The 18847-nt window shown below is 42.5% G+C and overlaps 1 protein-coding gene across 2 annotated transcripts in view; it reads right to left on the bottom strand.

The window, feature by feature from the left end:
• XYLT1 (xylosyltransferase 1) overlaps positions 1–18847 on the bottom strand; it is a 333774-nt gene that overhangs the window by 21560 nt on the left and 293367 nt on the right. Inside the window, exons 9-11 of one of the 2 annotated variants that reach the window (XM_090023581.1) lie at positions 13758–14020; positions 9115–9310; positions 3420–3753 (exon numbers count right to left, since the gene is read on the bottom strand). In XM_090023581.1, coding sequence (XP_089879707.1) covers positions 3420–3753; positions 9115–9310; positions 13758–14020 — 793 coding nt within the window. The remainder of the gene's footprint in view (positions 1–3419; positions 3754–9114; positions 9311–13757; positions 14021–18847) is intronic. The other variant, XM_090023582.1, reaches the window with a different exon arrangement.

Raw genomic sequence — 18847 nt, 5'->3', positions numbered from 1 at the left:
ATATGAACCTGATTTTCTCCCACTGAATGAACAGGAAACATTTTTTCAATGGTGTCATTACAGATTTGAATTTGGATCAACAGGAATTTTGGCTTTTAGTCATAAGTAGTACAATCTTACTTAGGTCTGAGAAATGCTGAACTGTCCATTAGGCCCTACAGCTGTGCACAGAAAACAACCAAGGCTGTAACTGTTTCCACTGCCTATGTACTATATTTTCCATTCAACTTCTTCGGTAACGATTGAATTAGCAAAGGGCATACAATAAATTAATTCACACGAAGTAAGTCAATATCAAGATGTAAGCTTGGTTGCCTCAAACTCTAAAATGTCTATTCTGTTCATATGGTGCATTTTCCTACTTATCTTTGTCTATTAGTTAATAATGGTAGCAGCATGTTGCTGGGATAGTATCTGCTGCAAAATGTTGCCAACAAATGTTAAAAGAAAAAACCAGCAAGTTTGTTGTTCTGGTGAGAAATGTGTGGAATCAAGCTCCTGTTGAGGAAGATTAGGATTACATTAGCTCTCAGCAGTTGCCTGGTGATGTTTGCATTACAGAAGCAGCACGTTCCTCTATAAGGTAAATACTCAATTCAGATTATTTGCTACACTGTCAGAATGAAGAACTACTTCTGAACACTTAATAGGACAGCTCATGTATCTAGCAACTTAAAAATAACCGATATTATGAATATTAATATTAAATAGACAAACTCCAACAGGTAAGAATGGCAAAGATATTCATAGCAACAAACTTGTTTTGAATGAGAACCGGGTAAGACTGAAAAATGCTGTCCCCCACTTACGGCTCTTTATACATGCTTAACAAATGTAAAGGACATTCAAATAAATATGGGTTCTTATTGGCAATCGCTGCTTGGACATATGAATATTCTAATAGCACTTGAGACAACTAACCAGGTCATGCCTTTATCATTTCACTTAAGATTGAGGGAATTTCCCAGGTGGGCAGGGGGGGAAGTGGCAGGGGAAGGGCAGCAGTGGAGTGGAGTGGTGGTGGCAGTGGCAGGAGAGTGGGTGGGCATGGAAGAATGATGGCAGTGGCAGGTAGGAGCAAAGTGGCAGCTGAACAGGAGCATGGGGCCCACGCTGATGCCCCAGGGCTGGGGCTGGGTCCAGGGCCAAGGCCAGCAGGGATCCAAGGCAGGGCAGCAGGAGTGTGGAGCCTGGGCCAGCAGAGTCTGCCTGGCTCCATTGCACGGGGCTTGCATGCAGTTTCCAGGTTCTCTACCCAAGCTGCATGCCTCCTGGTCCCACGCAATGGAGCCAGGGCTCTGGCCCCACTCACTGCTAAATGCAGATCATGGGGAATGACGGGGAGCTCTGTGTTATGGACAAGACTGGCTCTACCCCTCTTGCTGCCACCCTGGCTGAACCCCATGATCTGCACCGCTGGCTTCATCTTGCCACGTGCAGTCACTGCATCACTGTCAGGGGTTCCACCTGCTGCTGCCACTGGCTTCAGGGGCTGTGTGCAATGGGGGAGGCGTGTTTTTAGGGGGGCCCACACACACACCCACCCCACCACCACACATACACTCCCCCATACTGTTCTTCCACACACCCGACCCACACCCCACACACGGCTCCCTACAAACCCCATACCCACCCACACATCTCCCCACAAACAGCCCCCCACAAAGTCCCCTATATCAACCCACATCCCCACCCCACACACACCCACAGCCCCCCACAAACCCTATGCCCATCTACCCACACTGCCCACACCTGCCTACATTCCCATACAAATACATCCACACACACACCCTCCCCTACACACACATCCACATTTATACACCCAGAGCCCCCCACAAACTCCATACCCACCCATACACCCTCATGCCCGCAATATACAAGAATAAGACCTCATTTTGAGCTATTATGCAATCACCTCTATACACACGATACAAACATGTACAAATCAGGCCAAAAATATTTTTTGAAAAAAAAAATGTTATTGTAGATGTTTGATTTTTAGTCTATAATTCGTTTGTTTTTTTCTGGTTCCAAGATAGGAAACCCCCTTCCCAAAAGGTTTACTTCTGGTCCCAAGACAGCATCTGGGGCAGGGGCAGAGTACCTGTCAAGGGACAGGGCTACCGTTGCAACCCTTGACAGCTCACCAGAACTCATTAATTGGCCCTCCAGCTGATATAATTGCCCACCCCTAGAGTAAGTAATTGATGTATCTTCAGCAAAACCAAAGAGGTGATTCTTCTGCTCTACTCAGCACTGGTGAGACCTCAGCTTGAGTACTATGTCCAATTCTGGGCACCACACTTTAACAAGGACATGGACAAGCTTGAGAGAGTCCAGAGAAGAGACATCTGTATGATCAGAGTCTTAAAAGGCAAGCCATCTGAGGAAAGGCTGAGGGATCTGGGACTCTTCAGCCTGAAGAAAAGAAGGCTGAGAGGGGGCCTGGTAGCAGCTTACTGCTACACTAGGGGAGTGCATCAAGCATCAAGGGCTCGGTGAGCGACTGTTCACCAGGGCACCCGAGGGGAAAACTAGGGGGCTATAAACTCCTGGAAGACCGATTCAGGCTCAACATTAGGAAAAACTTCTTCGCAGTCAGGGTGTCCAGACTGTGGAATAAGCTCCCTCCAGAGGTGGTGCAATCACCTACCCTGGAAACCTTTAAGAGAAGACTAGACAGACACCTTGCTGGGTCACCTAATCACCAGTTATCTTTCCTGCTTGGTGCAGGGGGCTGGATCCAATGATCTTCCAAGGTCCCTTCTGGCCTTACAATCTATGAATCTATGAAAGCCTAGGCTTTGTCTTAACCTTTTTGGAGTCACCAGTAAATTCATGTATACAGAACCCTATATGTGTATAACCCACTTCTGTAGAGATTACAGGGAAAGGCTTTGGCATCTATGGAGAAAGTTGGGAAAGGCAGTGATTTGAGTTGAGGCATATATCACATCTGGCTCAGGAAATGCTGATGAATGCAGTATTTCATAACCTGAGGTCATTATTATACATAAAGTCTTTGACTAGCAAATGGCATAAAAAGCTATGTATCTCTTTGTGAAAATGTGTACAAGTAGCAATGAATGCAAACAGCCTCTTCCTCTCTACTTGCATTCCTACAAAATCGCTTGTTTGTCTGTTCTTAAGATTTTCATGTCTAAAATTTTTAAACATATAATCCAGAACCTAATAAACTCCCACATTTTACAGACTGAATATAGCTACTTCCAGTTGTCTTCAAACACTAGTTTCTTCAGATTTAGCACACAAAGTATTACTTTCTTTTATACGTTTGCAGTATGGTGTCACTATGTTTTTAACAACAGCAATTGCAATGGGTAAAGTATTGCTTCATCTTTGTACTTTACATCTCTTCTGAGAACTGTAATACCTACCAGACCTGCAAAAACACTTACCTTGCTTGATAGGCTGCCTGTTGGAGAATGTCAGAGGAGAAACAAGGAATTTGGTTTCAGCTACAGGAACCCAGTGGTGCAGAATTTTAATTGTCCAGACTCCAGGCCGTAGTGGTAAATTCAATGGTGGTTTGTAGTGAGTAAATTCTGCGCTAGATTCTATAAGAATATCATACGTAGCTGCGATGACATTGACTGGATCCACCCAGATCACAGTAACTGTGACATTTGGGCCTTTCCCCCACTTCTGCATGCCAATGGGCTCATCCATTGGCCCAATAAGTCCTCCAAAGTTCCGAAATACTCTTTCCTTGGCATCCCACTCAGTGCCAATCTGAAATTAAGGACATGCTTGTTACTACTGTAGTCTCTGAAAAATAGCATCGGCCCTTCTTGCTCCAAATTGTATCCCACACCTGTCAACAGGACTATTCATGGGTTTACAGTCAAGCACATGTAAAGGTTCTTGTAGGTTAAGGCTTAAATTGATGTTATAAAACATAAAGATATACATGTATAGTACCTGCAGCCAGTGTTATTATCAACAAATAGTGACATGTAAAGGCCTGTTATGGATCTCTACCTGTAACTAAAAGCTTAATTGTGCATTAAGATACCCTGTTTCAGAAATTAAAGTCAGGAATGGTAGTGATTGTTTTGATCTGATTATGGATGTTTGAGTAAACGTTTGACCCCATGCTGTTTGAATGGAAGAAGCTCTCTCTTTTTGTCATTTGTTTTTACGCTTAAAAAATAAATTAATTTGGAAAACTCTACACTCAAAGGAAAGAAACCCCTGACTCAGACTGGATTCTCATGCCATTTTGCCTAGCACCCATTTTAATCAAGCTTAAAAAGCTGAACATTGACTACCACTCCCGGAATCATGCAGTGTAAGCATGAGGCAGCTACTGTCCAAAATAGAAAAAGACTTTCACTGACTTGAACAGAAATTGAGTTATACCCATCCTACAGTGAGATGCTGCCCACCCAACAAATCCCAATCACCTTCCTCATGGATGCAGCAAGCTATTTCTGGTAAGCCCTGCGATTAGTGTCATCATACTGAAGTTTTTTTAATTATTATTATTTACTAAGTAACAGTAAAGCAGCTGATTCACAACCTACCATAAATATTTAATAGACCTTTCATTTTCCTAGCAGCTTTCAAATTTCAGTGCTCTTTATATGGGTTTTAATGGCTCGCCTGTAACCCATGGGATAATATGAACTTATAAGCCTTTGCAATTAAACACTGTACATTAGAGAGAAACATTTGTAAACAGGGAGCATGAAGGCATATATAATAGTTAGCTTCTGTGATATATTTTCATCCAAACACTGTATATAGCATGAGCTTATCTGTAACCAAGGTAGGTATACACAGACATACACACCACATGTCTAAGATGAGATGTGCTGCATCTCAGTTGAGAGGAAGAATGGCCTAGTGTTCATCTGGGACACGGGAGAACCAGGTTTCGTTCTTTATACTGCTATAGACTTTCTGTGGGAACTTTCTGTGGGAACATCACTCTGTAAAATGGGGATACATCACTCTTACCCCACCTTTAAAATGGGATAATAGCACTTCTGTAGGGCACTGTGAGAACAAATATTTGAAAGATTATGCAGTGTTCTGACATTATGGTTATGAGGACTACTGTCTCCATGATGTTGTAGACAATATCTACAAATCAGAATGCCTACAAGAAATCAACTCCTGGATAAAGAAGAGCCAGCTCAAACTAGACCCAGACAAGACTGAAGTGATGATGTTAAGAAACAGAAAGTGCTCTGAAGAATTAGTAAAGCGATTGTTTCCACTCTCCACTGAAGAAAGTCCTCATTTGTCAGCATGGTATGAAGCATCAGGATGCTATTTGACTCCTCAGTAACAGTGGATGCCAGCCCTGAACTCATGATAAAGGGATCTTGGTCAGGGGGATCTAACAGCCTTCCAGAATGGCAGGACACTTAAGTCTGATAGTCTGTAGGAAAGCTGCAAAAGCTTCCTCTCTGAAAAAGCTTTATCATGGGAATGACACTCTACCCCAGAAAATCCAACCAAGGGCAAAACAACCCCAACCAATCAAAAGACTACCTCAAGTAGAGATTTTACCCTGGAAAAGGGAGAAGTGCTAGCAACTCTATGAAATCCAGTAGAGACTTCTATACTGTTACTATGAAAATGCTTAGAAATTATAGGCTGGCATGAAGGGGACACTGGAAAAATTACAGGAAGAGTGCAGTGTGCTCTAGTGATGTCCAGCTAATGTATACAACTGGGAAACTATACCTCCATAGCATATATTAGAGCAACGCAGGGATTGCCTCAGCCTGAACTGAGCAGTCAGTCTAAAGCAGGGGTGGCCAACCTGTAGCATCAGTGCCACAAGTGGCGCAGGCAGTGTGCGTGTGTAACACATAACAGACAAGGGAGGAAACAGGGTGCACAGTGTTAGAAAGGGCAGGAAGCAGAAAGCAGAGCAGCAGATCAGATAAGGGAAAAGGATCAGAGTGCCACTTGGAGAGGGTATGGGGCTAATTTGCGGTATGCCTGCCAAAAAGGTTGGCCTCCACTTGTCTACAAGAATCAGAAAAACATAACACATCCCCTTCAGGCTTGGTGGATTTCAGTGGAAAATTTAAGTCTTTAAAACTACCACCTTTTATAAGTAATACTGTTTCTAGCAATTTTTAGAACAATTTTTATACCTTCTTCTAAGCACTGCTCTACTGGGGGTCAGAGAACTAATTTTGTCATGGATCCCTAAAACAGTTTTAAAATAGCTTTTGGCTAATATTTATGGCCAGACGAGGTGGGTGGAATCAAAGTCATGGTAGTAGACATTTGGGAGGAGCTCCACAAGTCGCTTGCAGTTTTGATGCTCATGCGTAAGCAGCCCACACACTCATACAGGTACAAATTCATACCTCATCATTTTGTATTTTATCATTCTGTAGGGATGTATATTTGATATGCCATTATTTTAACATCCATTATTTTTAACTTCAAGAAAAGGCAGTGGGTGCTGGGTACACTTGTAAAGCCAGGACTCAGCCATCTCCTTGGCATAAAACTACTGTTTTAATCCTTGTTTAGTTCCAAGATAAAATTTTCTTAAGATAAATTATGCCTTGATTATGGGTTTGTGTCTCATCGCTCACTGCAAACAGGACCATTAGGTTCACACAAAGCACACTAATTGCCTGCCACCTAGTTTATTTTATTCTCGGTGATGAATCACGATTCTTAACAAGGCCAGAAATGAACTTAGTTTTCCAGTGATATAGCCAGAGTTTAAGCCTTCTGGTACTTTTAATTTAATCAACTTTTTCCCTTTCCAGTGGTATTATTTCAGGTTTCCGAAGAGATAGCATGAATCCAAGTTACTAGTCGATAATAAGGACATCTTATGTAAGGCACTTTTTTGGGAGGGAGTAGGCTGAGGCTAGAGTGTATCCTAGGAATTATTCTCTTTCATACTTCATAGAAGAAAAAGTGCTCAGAATGCAGTGTGCAACTGTAATTCTGCCATTACTTTTCCCAAACTTGTGTGACTCAAAGCAGTAGCATTTTTGTATTGTTCACAGGATCACCTTTTGGTCCCTCCTTTGGACTGCTGAAATGTGGTCTTAGACTGTTGCTGAAAACCTGCTGTTCAGGAAGTGGAACAGGAAGAGCAAAGAGGGATAGTGGCAGCCATTAGGATCGTAAAAGCAGCAGGGGTCTAATCGTAACCGTAGACATCCTATGATTCCTGCTGTAACGCTCATTGTGTGCAGGGCCCAAAAAGCCCATGGAAAACATTACGCCTTATCAGGGGCACTTTCTGAAGCAGCCTTTCCTGCTGGTTTCATTTGTGTAAGCCAGGAGAAGGACTGAAGCACTCAGCCAACAGCCACCTTGCCAACTCTAATCCACTGTCTAATCACAAGAAGAAAGTTGTTAGAAAAGCAGCAGAGGTGTGTCATGATGCATACAAGCACAGTACTCTGAATACAGTGTGCAGCCACTTAGCCTATGACTTTTGCTCTTAAGACCATTGTAGCTCTAATCATAGGGGAACCGCCAAGTGTATTTCACAATCGTGGGGCCTCTTAGAAGTGATAAATGCCATTTGTAATAAAGAAAGATCAATTCTGGGGTCTGTCAGTCTTGACTGAAGCCAGACAAGTTATTTTGGATTTATACTGGGGAAACTGGTCCAAAAATACATGTCCACTGTCCAAGCTAAAGTCAAATCAGTAATTAAAAGGCGATGAAAATAAGTAATTTTTACTTCCTGATTTTCTTAACATGAATCAACTCAAAGAGACAGAACAATTTGAGAATACAAGGGAGAAACAAGAATTGAAACAAACAGCTTTTCATGCACCTATCCATGCTTCTCTTTGTGACAAATGAAAATTTTCCTTCTAAAGTGAAGCGAGAGCACCAAAAGCCAAATTCTTCCTTGATCACACTTATATGGGTCCCTTATCTAAGGACCTGTGGGCAGATTTGTGAGCCAAAACTTTTTGAAGGATTGATAGAAGTCCAGATTTGTTCTTTTTCTTATTCAACACTGTGTTTGAGAAAGTCTGGAATACTTTAATTTTAATATAATTAGGCAATCTGTTTCTGCTTCTAGCACCTGTGTTTTCAAACTTAGAAACACTTTGATCAGGAATTGTGCTAAAGTAGGATTAAAAAAAAACCCCAAATAAACAAGAGAAGTGCTACTACAAATCACAAGAAATACAGCTTGTGTGTCAATTTATCACAACACAAAATGGCAAGTCAACCACCAGACACATTGATAAACGGAATGTACCCTGTATTCATCTCCTTAATGGGACATTAATGTCTTGGATTTGCCACGCACACCAAAACACTGAATCCTACCTCGGCCCTTCTTAATTGCCCAAGAAGATGTTAATTTATGGACTTGGCCATAATGACTGGGAACAAATTTGTTCAATCAATGTTATGCTTTAATTGAAATTTGTAGCTTAACAAGAAAAATCATGAAATTAAATGTTCAGACAGTTATATCTTTAAAACAGAACATAGATGTCAGGTTCTATTACCAGTCTACTTTCCAGATGTCTTTTAGGGGTTCATTTTTCACACTGTGTGTGTTAGATACTGAGGCAAATCCTATGAAGAAATAACAGGATTTGTGGGTAAATCTCAACTGCTGCTGTGATAATTTTCTCTTTGATGTTCCTACATCAATATTCTAGTCACGCATAGCATCAGTCCCTGACTTTTATTAATGTTAATTTTTTATCAGTGTATTTGGGAGAAGGAGAATCTAATAGTGCACAGAGATTCCACCATAAAGTCTACCCCAGTCTAGAGCTGCAGTATCTTTAGGGTTTTTTTTAGCCCAAAGTCCTTCTTAAAGGGGGAAATAAGCAACAGTTACCATTCCTGAGAAAAGATGGCCTTCAGCTCCCACTTAAAACAAGAGGAACACATTGCATAAAGGATATCACGCAGGAAGTCATCAACATGATAGAGACTTGGCCAATAAATTAGAATTCCCATTGGTACCTCCTACAGAAAAGTATTTGTTCAGTCAACTTCTGAGTCACTCTGCCCTCAGATTTGTCCTCACGTCTTCCAATATACTGTTGAGCTGGCATGCTAATTTATCAGTCACCTATAAACCCTGCTGAGAATGAGGTTATGAGGAATGCTTACCTCTGAGAACTGCAGCCTTCCAAAATCACTTGGTGGACTGGCAATTTTAAACACTTTCTTCGGCATCACCCAAGTTTCCAAAGTTTCTAGTTTACTGACAGCCAGATTGGTTGCATGATGTTTGATTAGGAAGCCCTGAAAACGGTCAGCAAGGAAGTAGAGATGGACAGAAACTGGATGGCCCATAGGATAATACCTGTAAAACATGTAGTATACACAGGTGGTATCACACTTAGGAAAGAGAGAGACATGGAATCACCATTCATGTGAAGCTAGTGGCTTAAAATATATTTGATTCAGTTAAGAAATATAGTATTACTTCATTAAGAAACTTTAAATATGTTCCTTCCTCATTATCAATTATTCTCAGGTTGTTCTTATCGTTCCGAAACATTAAAATTCTTACTAAGAATATGCTAATTTGAAAGACATTCACAATTAAACCTCTAGAGTGTCTCTACATCCCAGAAATCTCCTATTAACCTTTTTCTGCCTAAGAAATCCTACACGGAGACATATTTTACATGAAGGTAAGGAGTCCAAACTGCAGAGTTCAGATCTACATCCAGACACTTCTGTATTAAGAAGTACTTAGTTTTGAGGTCCCAATTCAAATGAAGGCCATGCCTAAAGCTCCATTGAAAATGAATTAAAATAGGGAAGTGCATAAATGTGACCCAGTTACCATGCCCCACGTCTTGAAACCATCAGGCTAACTGCCCTAATTAGAGTGGGGTACTGCAGCCTCTCACCCCCGTGCTTTAGCACACAGCTGTCAGAGCTCCCCAAAACCTTTCTATTCCAGAAACTTACCTCTCCTGAGAAAACTCTGAATTCTGTGAACACTATTTTGCTTTAAATAAGATGCCACAAAAGTAGTGTTCTCGACAGAGTTACAGCCTAGCTGTTTATTTCTAATCACCGCTCTGTTCTGAATAGGAAGCCTTTCTCGTTAAAGACACAACTGGATTGAGTTGCAGAGAGAATCTGCCCCTTCCTGTCCCTGATCCTGTAAAGTTACTTGCATGTGCTTAATCTCATGCGGTCGGAGCAATTCTGTTGATTTCCTTGGCAGTACTCACACTGGCTCCAGTTAAACGCTCAAATAAGACTTTGCAGGACTGGGGCCTTTTTTTGCCTCGTGGAGAACTGAGAAGTGTGAAGGAAAAGCTTTGTGCAATATAGTGCCAGGGAGGAAAGTTTTCCAGTCCATCAGAGACAAATGGCAGTTAGGCAGTTTTGCCAGTTTACAGTTATTCTAGCAACAGTTTGGCAGCATAAACGTTCACTGGTAACTCAATTACTTTCAGAAAATTTCTAACCCTTGATACTTCAGTCGGGGTTTGTTACCGATGTCCAAGTATAACAATTGTTACTGTAAGCAATAATGTCAAACAGACTACCCTTGTCCTACCTACCTGTGAACACTGAAATGTAGGACTAGACAGTAAAGCATAAGATAGGTTTGCAGTCTCTGTGTCCCATTCATATCTGCTGTCTGTGTTTTATGCCTTTAGCACCATCTTAACCGAGTGCCTCTCGTTGCTACGATAACAGTACGATAGTTCCATTTACCAAGACTTTATATGGGTCATGTGGAACCAGTCCTTAGCCTTATTTTTACGTAGCACAAATTAAGAATACAAATTCGATGCAAATCCCTGTTTGTCAACTGACAAGGATCTTGTGCTTCTCAGAGATTTTTCCTGCTGCCATCTCCAGCCTCGCTCTCAAATTATTCAGTGATCAAACCAATGTCAAGGGCCTTGTCATAAAACCGCCTTGTAGCATGCAGCAATTGGTATGTTTTTATCAAGACATCCACAGAGTGGGAACATAAAAGGGTGTTGCAAATCAGAGTAGAGGTGCTGCACTGAACACAATTCAGAAAAGGCCATGTTTTATGCATTGGTTTTGTCAGGGGATACTGGAAACAAGTTGTTGATGCATAGTTGAACAAAATGCCTTTCTCCTTACAGAAGGGCTTGGTTTGCTTTTGCCAGATACTGTCCATCTTTCCATTTATTTAGAAAACATTAACAAGAAGGATTTGTAGAGTTTAGTTAAACTTGTCAAATAATGTTCATAGTCATATGTTTAAACCAGGGGTGGGCAAAATGCAGCCATTGTATCTGGTCCATGGGGCCCCTAAAACATTTAGAAAATTAGTATTTATTTGCCCTCAATGACTTGCCAAAACTCAGTAAGAGGCCCTCCACCTGACATAATTGCCTGTCCCTGGTTTAAACATATGGCTAGTAAAAAAACAATGTAACATATGGCTAACTGAATATTTTATCCTCCGAATGGTTTTCTTAGCAATACTATAAAGGGTACAACTATGGCTCTAATCAGGATAACTGGACATTTTTGCAGTGCTGTAATTCATTGTGAAGGAAGTAAGTGACAGACACGTTCTAAACGCCCTAGTATTATATCTGCCTATGAAAACTTGTCTGCTAAAACCCGACTCCCTGTGATGATGATGTATGGCAGGGAGCTAGGGCTGAAGACAGCTGACTAAGAACAATGTTGCATTATATGAAACCTATAGAAGCAAGGGTTGAAATTTCTAGAGCTTGAGAAGTAAGCATAGGAAGACAGAATACAAACAGGCCGACTCCGGCGGAGTCTGCTACGAGACAACAAACAAAGCACAGGAGCCAACGGAAGTGACAAGCCAGCTTCTGTTCTGAATTCCAACGACCTTCCATTTTGTGCGTGTCCAAGCAAATATTTATACTATCCATGAAACACTCTGACTAAATTGTCTCTTGGCAGCAACTGGTAAAAATATCACGGGGTGGAGAGAGATAAATTAAATCCCAACTCTCTTAAGATGTTGATGCATGATATAACCTAAATTCAACAACAGTCAAAAGAGGCATGCCTTTGAAGCAGCGGGCTACAACTCGTTAGTAGTCTCCAAAGCAACTTCCCTTACAGAAATTTCCTGTGCATCAACTCGTGGCGGTACGGGATTGACGGAGTGAGCTCTTGTGCTGCAAAGCTTTCCTTCTGCTGCCTGAAGCAGTGTCAAATGAACTAGGGTGGTGACTGCAGTATCTGCTGACTTCATGCAGCTGCAAGCCCTAGAGCAAAAGTGATTCTGCAGAGGAACACAAACCCAGGCCTATTACCTCTGCTGCTGCCTTGGAGACTCTCAAAATTATGAGGGGGAGGGAGAGGGAGAGGAAGAGGGAGAGGAAGTCAAAGAAGGAAAGCAACTGCAAAGAATGGGATGGGATATGCCTTGTAAAATTAAAATTGGACAGGACTTGCGGCTGTGACCAGATACTCCTAGCCACGAGGGGGTTAGGCAAAGTAGCCAAGTGCAGTTTCCTTTGGACATCATAGACTTTCTGCCTTAACTTGCTTCATAGACTCTCTGTGTGTTGTAAAACAGCTGTGTTTCATCCCAAAGGAGCAGTGTTTCAGTGGTGAATAAAATGATTCCCCTGTGCGTGGTGTGTGTTTAAGCCTGCAAATCACCTTCAGCTCCTTTTCAATGAAAGGCTCTATATAAATGTAATCCACCATTCATATAAATCATTGCTAAAATGCTAGCAAAAGGGAGAGGAAAAGTAATTGTTACATTGTTTTATTACTAGCAACATGTTGCTCCCATCTCCTCTTCTGGTTTTGTTGCTACACGCCAAATAACCATGGAATTTTTTTTTTAGATTTGTCTTTACTTCAAATAAGAGATGATGTTCTTCTAGTGATTATTTATATCAAAGTGTTATTGATCTTTTACTGTTTTGCAGTAACCTTTATTGGAGTGGTGTAATGGAAATCTGGCTTACAAATTATCAAAGTTTTCCAAATGGGACTATACTCAGACATTTTGTGCTGGGAAAGTCACAAAAACCTGGGTTCCTACTCAAGAACACAGGACACATCAAACTGCAAGGAATATATTTAGCAGTCACAAAGTTAGGTTGTAAGCATTCATCTGTTAGCATTAAAAGACAGACAGGTAAAAATGCAGGAGTAGGTATTTTTTAAAGTAGAGGGAGAATCGTTGTCTATCAGGGAAAGCATTGAAGGCCTGTTCTGAAAATAAACCCTTTCACATTATGTATGCAGGGAAGACAAACAACTATGTTAACTTTGCTTTGAAATGAATGAAAGCAACATTTCTGTGTAATCGCAAAAAACCCCCAACCCTTAAAATATTCAGTGAAAGGGATTTTATTTACTAGGTTTGTGGAATAGAAAGGGTATCATCATTTGTTACTACATTTTACATCATTGACCGCATTTTTGGCCTAGAAAGCTTTAGTGACCTGTCCAGGAGACTTGGGTGACCTGACCTGACTTCATGGTTGTGGTTTTCCAGAGGGACAAAGACGGCCACTAACATTCTTGGAAATACGTACGACTTATCACAGTTGACTGGCCCTGTGTTATGAATATGCACGTCACCCTATATGACAAAACGAGTGAAATACCTGCGGTGAAGGCACTATTTTACACTATTGTAAAGCAGCACAACCACTCACACCATACATGCCAGCAGTTTGCAATATGAGGATCTGACCCCAAGTTCACTGAAATCAATGGGTATCAGGCCCAACTGAGAATCCTAAGAATCCTTCTTCCATTTATTTATAAAACAGAAAAAAAACATTCAAACTAACCGACAGCTGTTGTCTCCATCAGTGTGAAATGAAGTCTCAGCTCTCCTTAGGCCCAAGCGGGAAAATGAGTGGTACATGGTCAGCGTAATGTCACTGATGCTGTGAATACCATCAGGCTCATCATACACATTCTCCCAGTACGACCTGAGGCCTGGTGTGCCAGATGGATAGTTGCCATACAAATAATAATCCAGTTGGCCAATTATTTCTTGATTCACCACAGCTTCAAATTTGCGGGCAAAGAACGTTGGCCTGGCAGTCTGCTGTGTTGACAATAAAAAAAAAAAAAAAGATTTATCAGTAAGTTTCCATTTCTAGTCACAGCACTGTTGTCCTAAGCAACAGGGTGGAGTTTAGGACATGAGCATTTCCCTATGGACTACAACAAATTAAACAGTGATGCTGGACTAATGCTCATATCAAAGCATATGTTTTTTTCTCTGTCCAGATTGGTAGGTCCCTGAGAACAAAAGGAAAACCCCTCTGATTCCTTGCTTGTGACTTTTGTGCAACTGTTAGGGGCTGGAATTTAATTATTCTTTGGTTTTACTGCTCAAAGAAGTGCCCTTGGTAGATCTTAGAGAAGATGCAATGCCAGCTCGGAAGAGTTTATAATCTAAGTAAAAGCAGGACATGACAGACAAGGATTTGAAGTAAATGGGGGAAGGGTATGGCAAAAAGGCTAAAACTTCAGCAACAACTATTTAATTTTGTTTTCTGTAGAGCCAAGTAATAGCAGACAGAGAAACTCTGAATACAATATATACAGATGATGCAGTCAAGCAGAAATTTGCCAACAATACTGAGAAATACATTGTTAACTCTTTTATATAGAGATTGTTGAACATATTCAAGTACCACTCACTTAGGACCTGGTACATAATTTAGTTAAATGAACCACAGTGTTTCCTTTCAAATGTATGTCCATATTAGTGGGTTTCAGGAAGGGCTGTGATGTGAACCAGTGAGCAGGGCACTGGACAAAGAGTCATGATGTCAATGAGATGGTGTCATTGATCCGCCAGTGAAATCCTTTATCCTCTGGGTAAGTCACTTCACCTCCCGGTGAGACTGTTCCTTCTCTGATCCTTCATTTGACTTGTCAATTTAGAGTTTACATCCTTTGGGAAAGAGGCTATTTCCTATTGTGTGCACAAGACTCTGATTATGGCTGGAGCCTATAGGCATTATATTTACAGCAATAATGCTACAGACAAATGGGAAAAGAAGATTTTTTTTTTTAATTTACAGTGCTAAATTAGAATGGTCGCTCCAGGCACAATGTGCATGGGATAATCCCATGCTGAGTGCAGTGTCTATCAGACTGGCAATCAGTGATGAGCACTGAGGGTTTTATAGGGGTTATCTGGATATCTTTGGGGAAAGTTTTACATACAACATTCACAGGAAGGTCAAAGCTAGTGACCCTTACCCTAAGAACAAAGTATTCTTCTTCCTCGAGGGGTATTTGGGTATGAGCCAGATAAAGAGAAGCGGAGTGAGGATGAACAGCCTACTGTTGATTAGTCTTGCTTTGTAGTCCATTTAGAACAGCAAGCTGCTTTGTTCAAAAATGTCACACCCTAGCGTCTCTTCTTCATCTGATCAGAGCCTGTAGAAAGCCTGTCAAGAAGACTGTAAAATTCACTGGGCCATATTCATCCCAGACGTAACTCCATGAGCAGCCAGGATTAATGTATATCTTATGGTAATGACAATGATAAAGACCAATTTGTTATGAATTGCTGGCAAGACACAATTAACACTATGAAGCTTTGCACTCTAGAGGGCATAGGAAGGGCTATTTCATTCAGCAGGCCCTGTATTACATACACTAACACAAAGATACAGAAACTGTCCATGAACTTTCCTCCCTTTTTGGTGAGACTCACTCTTCTGCAGAGTACAAAGTCCCTCCTCTGATGAAGAGACCTATGTCAGTGGTCTGCAGAGGAGCAAATTTCACTCTTTCAGAATGAGACTCTTTGCCATCAGAAATAAGCTGACAATCATCATCTAGGAAGCAATATGGTATTAGACAAAGGAAGAAGTGCCACAGAGATTTCTAGAACAGATAATAGCTTTCAAGCGCATTTATTGAAAGGCTTTCTATCAGCATGACAGTTATGTAGAAAAGAGTACATACCAAAAGTTTAGGGAACATGTTGCCATTGTATGAACCCCTAAATCAACAGGGCTGTTACAGCCTGCACAGTTGACATGCATCTTTTGCTTTCAGCTTATTATAAACAACTTCCCTTCCCTGAAGTTTCAAACGACATTACTTTCAAATGAGAAAAAGATGCTAAATCTTTTTAGGGGATTAAATTAAAGTAAATTAGAGAGTCTATGCTTGTTATTAATTTATGGTCTATAAAAGCTAATCAAATTACAGGAAAAATAGACGGTTTAAGGGAAAAACATGGATTGAACTGTAATCACATTAGTGACAGAAGAGGATCCTCCTTGTACCTACTTGGGTTCTACAGTACTGTACATGGGAAGCTAGTCTAGTGGTCTCAAATAATTTTTGTGGGAAATGGAAGAATTTAGTTTGAAAATGTCCATGCCCTCTATAAATTACAAAGCCAATATTTCTTAACAGACTTTTTAAATTCTAATTCAGTTTAATCCTGTCCTTTTGCAGCTGGTTGAGGAGAAGACATTATAATATATCATCAGGGATCTGAGTTTCCTGCTCCTGTGGAAAAACACGGATTTTCCCCTTTAAAGGAAAAAAATGTGGAGTTTCCCCTTGGAAGCAGGAAACAGTTGGTTTCTCTTTTGCAGACAGCTGTCCGCCAGCCGACAGAGTTGCAGCCTGCAACGAGGTGCTTGCAAAAGGGCAGGAAACTCTTAGGCCTGTCCAGAGGGCGAGGAGGAGGGGAAGGGGTCTGAGAATCTGTCAGCCAGGGCCGGCTCAGACTCACTTTCCCTCCTGCAGACTTCGGGGTGAGTAGTGCTCAGGGGGACTAAGGGGCTGGGGCTTGGGGGCAGCTAGGGGCCCTCTCCAACATGGCTGGGAGGGAGCAGGGGACTATGGGTTGGGAATAAGGGGTACTAGCAGAACTGGGGTAGGTTGGGGGGAGGATGCTTGTGGATTAAGTGTGAGCTGTGCTGCCAGAACTGGGGAAGGGGGCTGTGGGGAGAGCTGGCAGGGCAGGGGGGTGCAGGTGTCACTGCCAGGGCTGGGGGGCTTATAGTGGGAGCCACCAGGGCTGGCAGGGGGCAGGGCAAGGGTGTAGGGGGGCAGGCTGGAGGAGTGGGGGAGGGGTTGGCGGGTATTCTCAGGCTGGCGTTGGGGAACCTGGGCAGCACCCCCACGCCGGGACCCAGCCCTGCCATGCCCCAGGTGCTCTGGCACCGGGAGATCACCTTGGTCCAGGTCTTAACACATGGAGGCCCTCCCTGGCCTGGCCAGGGCCCGAACCTGTGGTGCAGACAGCAGCTGCTGGCAGGGACAGGCCCTGCCCTGACCTCCATGTGGGAGGCTGAGTAGCCTGACCCCCCCTGTGGGGGGGGAGAGGCTCCTGCCCTCCTCACCCCCCTACACACCCACCTGTAGGGCCATTGTCCCTATCAGAAGCCCTTGCCTCCCCTATATAACTCTCTCAGGGATCCTTGCCTCCCACCCATGGCCCTCTGCCCTTCCTCCCCTATACATACACCTTTTACACCCCCTCTTAGGACTTTCCTATACACACCTCATGGTCCCCTCCCCCTCCAACTCCCCCCCTTCAGGGAACCCGGCTCCCCCACCCCCCTCAGAGCCCCCTATACCTGCCTTCAGGGGCCCCTGTCCCACCCCACATCGCTGTCATGGCCCCCTGCCTCACACACGCTCACACAGACCCCAAAACACACACCAAAGGAGTTTGTTCCCCGCCCCCAAACACACACAGCTCACATCTGATATCCTGTGAGCCTCACGCACCAGCCCCAGCCCTGAGCTCCCCTGCCACCACTGTCCTAGCACCCGAGCCCCCAACATCTGCGTTGATTGGTAGCGTGTGTGGTTGCAGGGTGCACTCAATCTGCCCCAACAGCATGGAAGTAAGAGGCTGAAGGGAAGAGCTTGTATGCTCCTGTGCACATTCATGTTGCCTGCAACACTGGGGATGAGGCACTCCAGTGCTCCATGAGGCTTTTTCTGCCAAAGTTTCCAAAAAGTGCCAAGAAAGGTACATAACCCTCAGCTTTATGGCATTTTTGCTCCCTAATGCAAAACTTTAACAGTGACCTCAGGCATTTATATCAAAGGACCAGCTGCAGCTGGACCTCAGTCGTGGTGAGCAAAGGGGGCAGCAGGAGCTCTGGTTTTCCATGTTAAACAAACCAAAATCAAATGCCAAAGTATATAGGTATTTACAATGTATTTTATTATAACGATTGAGGCACCGATAGACTTCCAAATTGCGTTAAAATTGTAAAAATCTTAATAAAACATTGTGTTCAACTGATTCATAGATTGTAAGGCTGGAGGGGACCTTGGAAGATCATTGAGTCCAGCCCCCTGCACCAGGCAGGAAAGATAACTGGGGTCAGGTGACCCCAGCAATGTGACTGTCTAGCACCTCTATATATGGTGCCATTCCATTTTAATTATGGAACAATGTGGACTCGGGGGTTTTTAACCAGAGAATTGTGGATTTTTTTAAAATCAGAGAATTTTGGATTTTTTAACAGCAAATGAGGATCTCTGGTCATAATTCATACTATTCAATGTCATGCCTCAGTCAATTACATTTTTTAAGCAGGTTAGGAATAATATGGCTTATCTACAGATAAAAGGTAATTTGGATGAAGGCGAGGTATGAATTTAAAGCTCAGTTACTATTCCCGATTAGCACTAAGGTGATACTTTACTCTGGAGTAAGGCAGCATGTGAGTTTAATACTGAATAGCTTTAAGTATGGGCAAACTCAAACACGGAAAGGAAACGATAGCCAGCAATAGGCAATGTAAGACAGCGTGGTGCCATAGTGTAGGTGGTGGCAAATGGTAATTGGTGGTCTGAAGATGAAGCCTGCAGGACAGATGGGTGTGCAGAAGAGAGCAAGGCAAGTGAATGGCAGGTAAAGAGCTATTTG

This window comes from Crocodylus siamensis, chromosome 12 (assembly GCF_052110815.1).
Source record: "Crocodylus siamensis isolate JL-2025a chromosome 12, ASM5211081v1, whole genome shotgun sequence".
In the NCBI taxonomy this organism is placed as follows: Eukaryota; Metazoa; Chordata; order Crocodylia; family Crocodylidae; genus Crocodylus; species Crocodylus siamensis.
The sequence above is the reverse complement of the archived record's forward strand: the minus strand, read 5'-3'. Positions and strand labels throughout refer to the sequence as shown.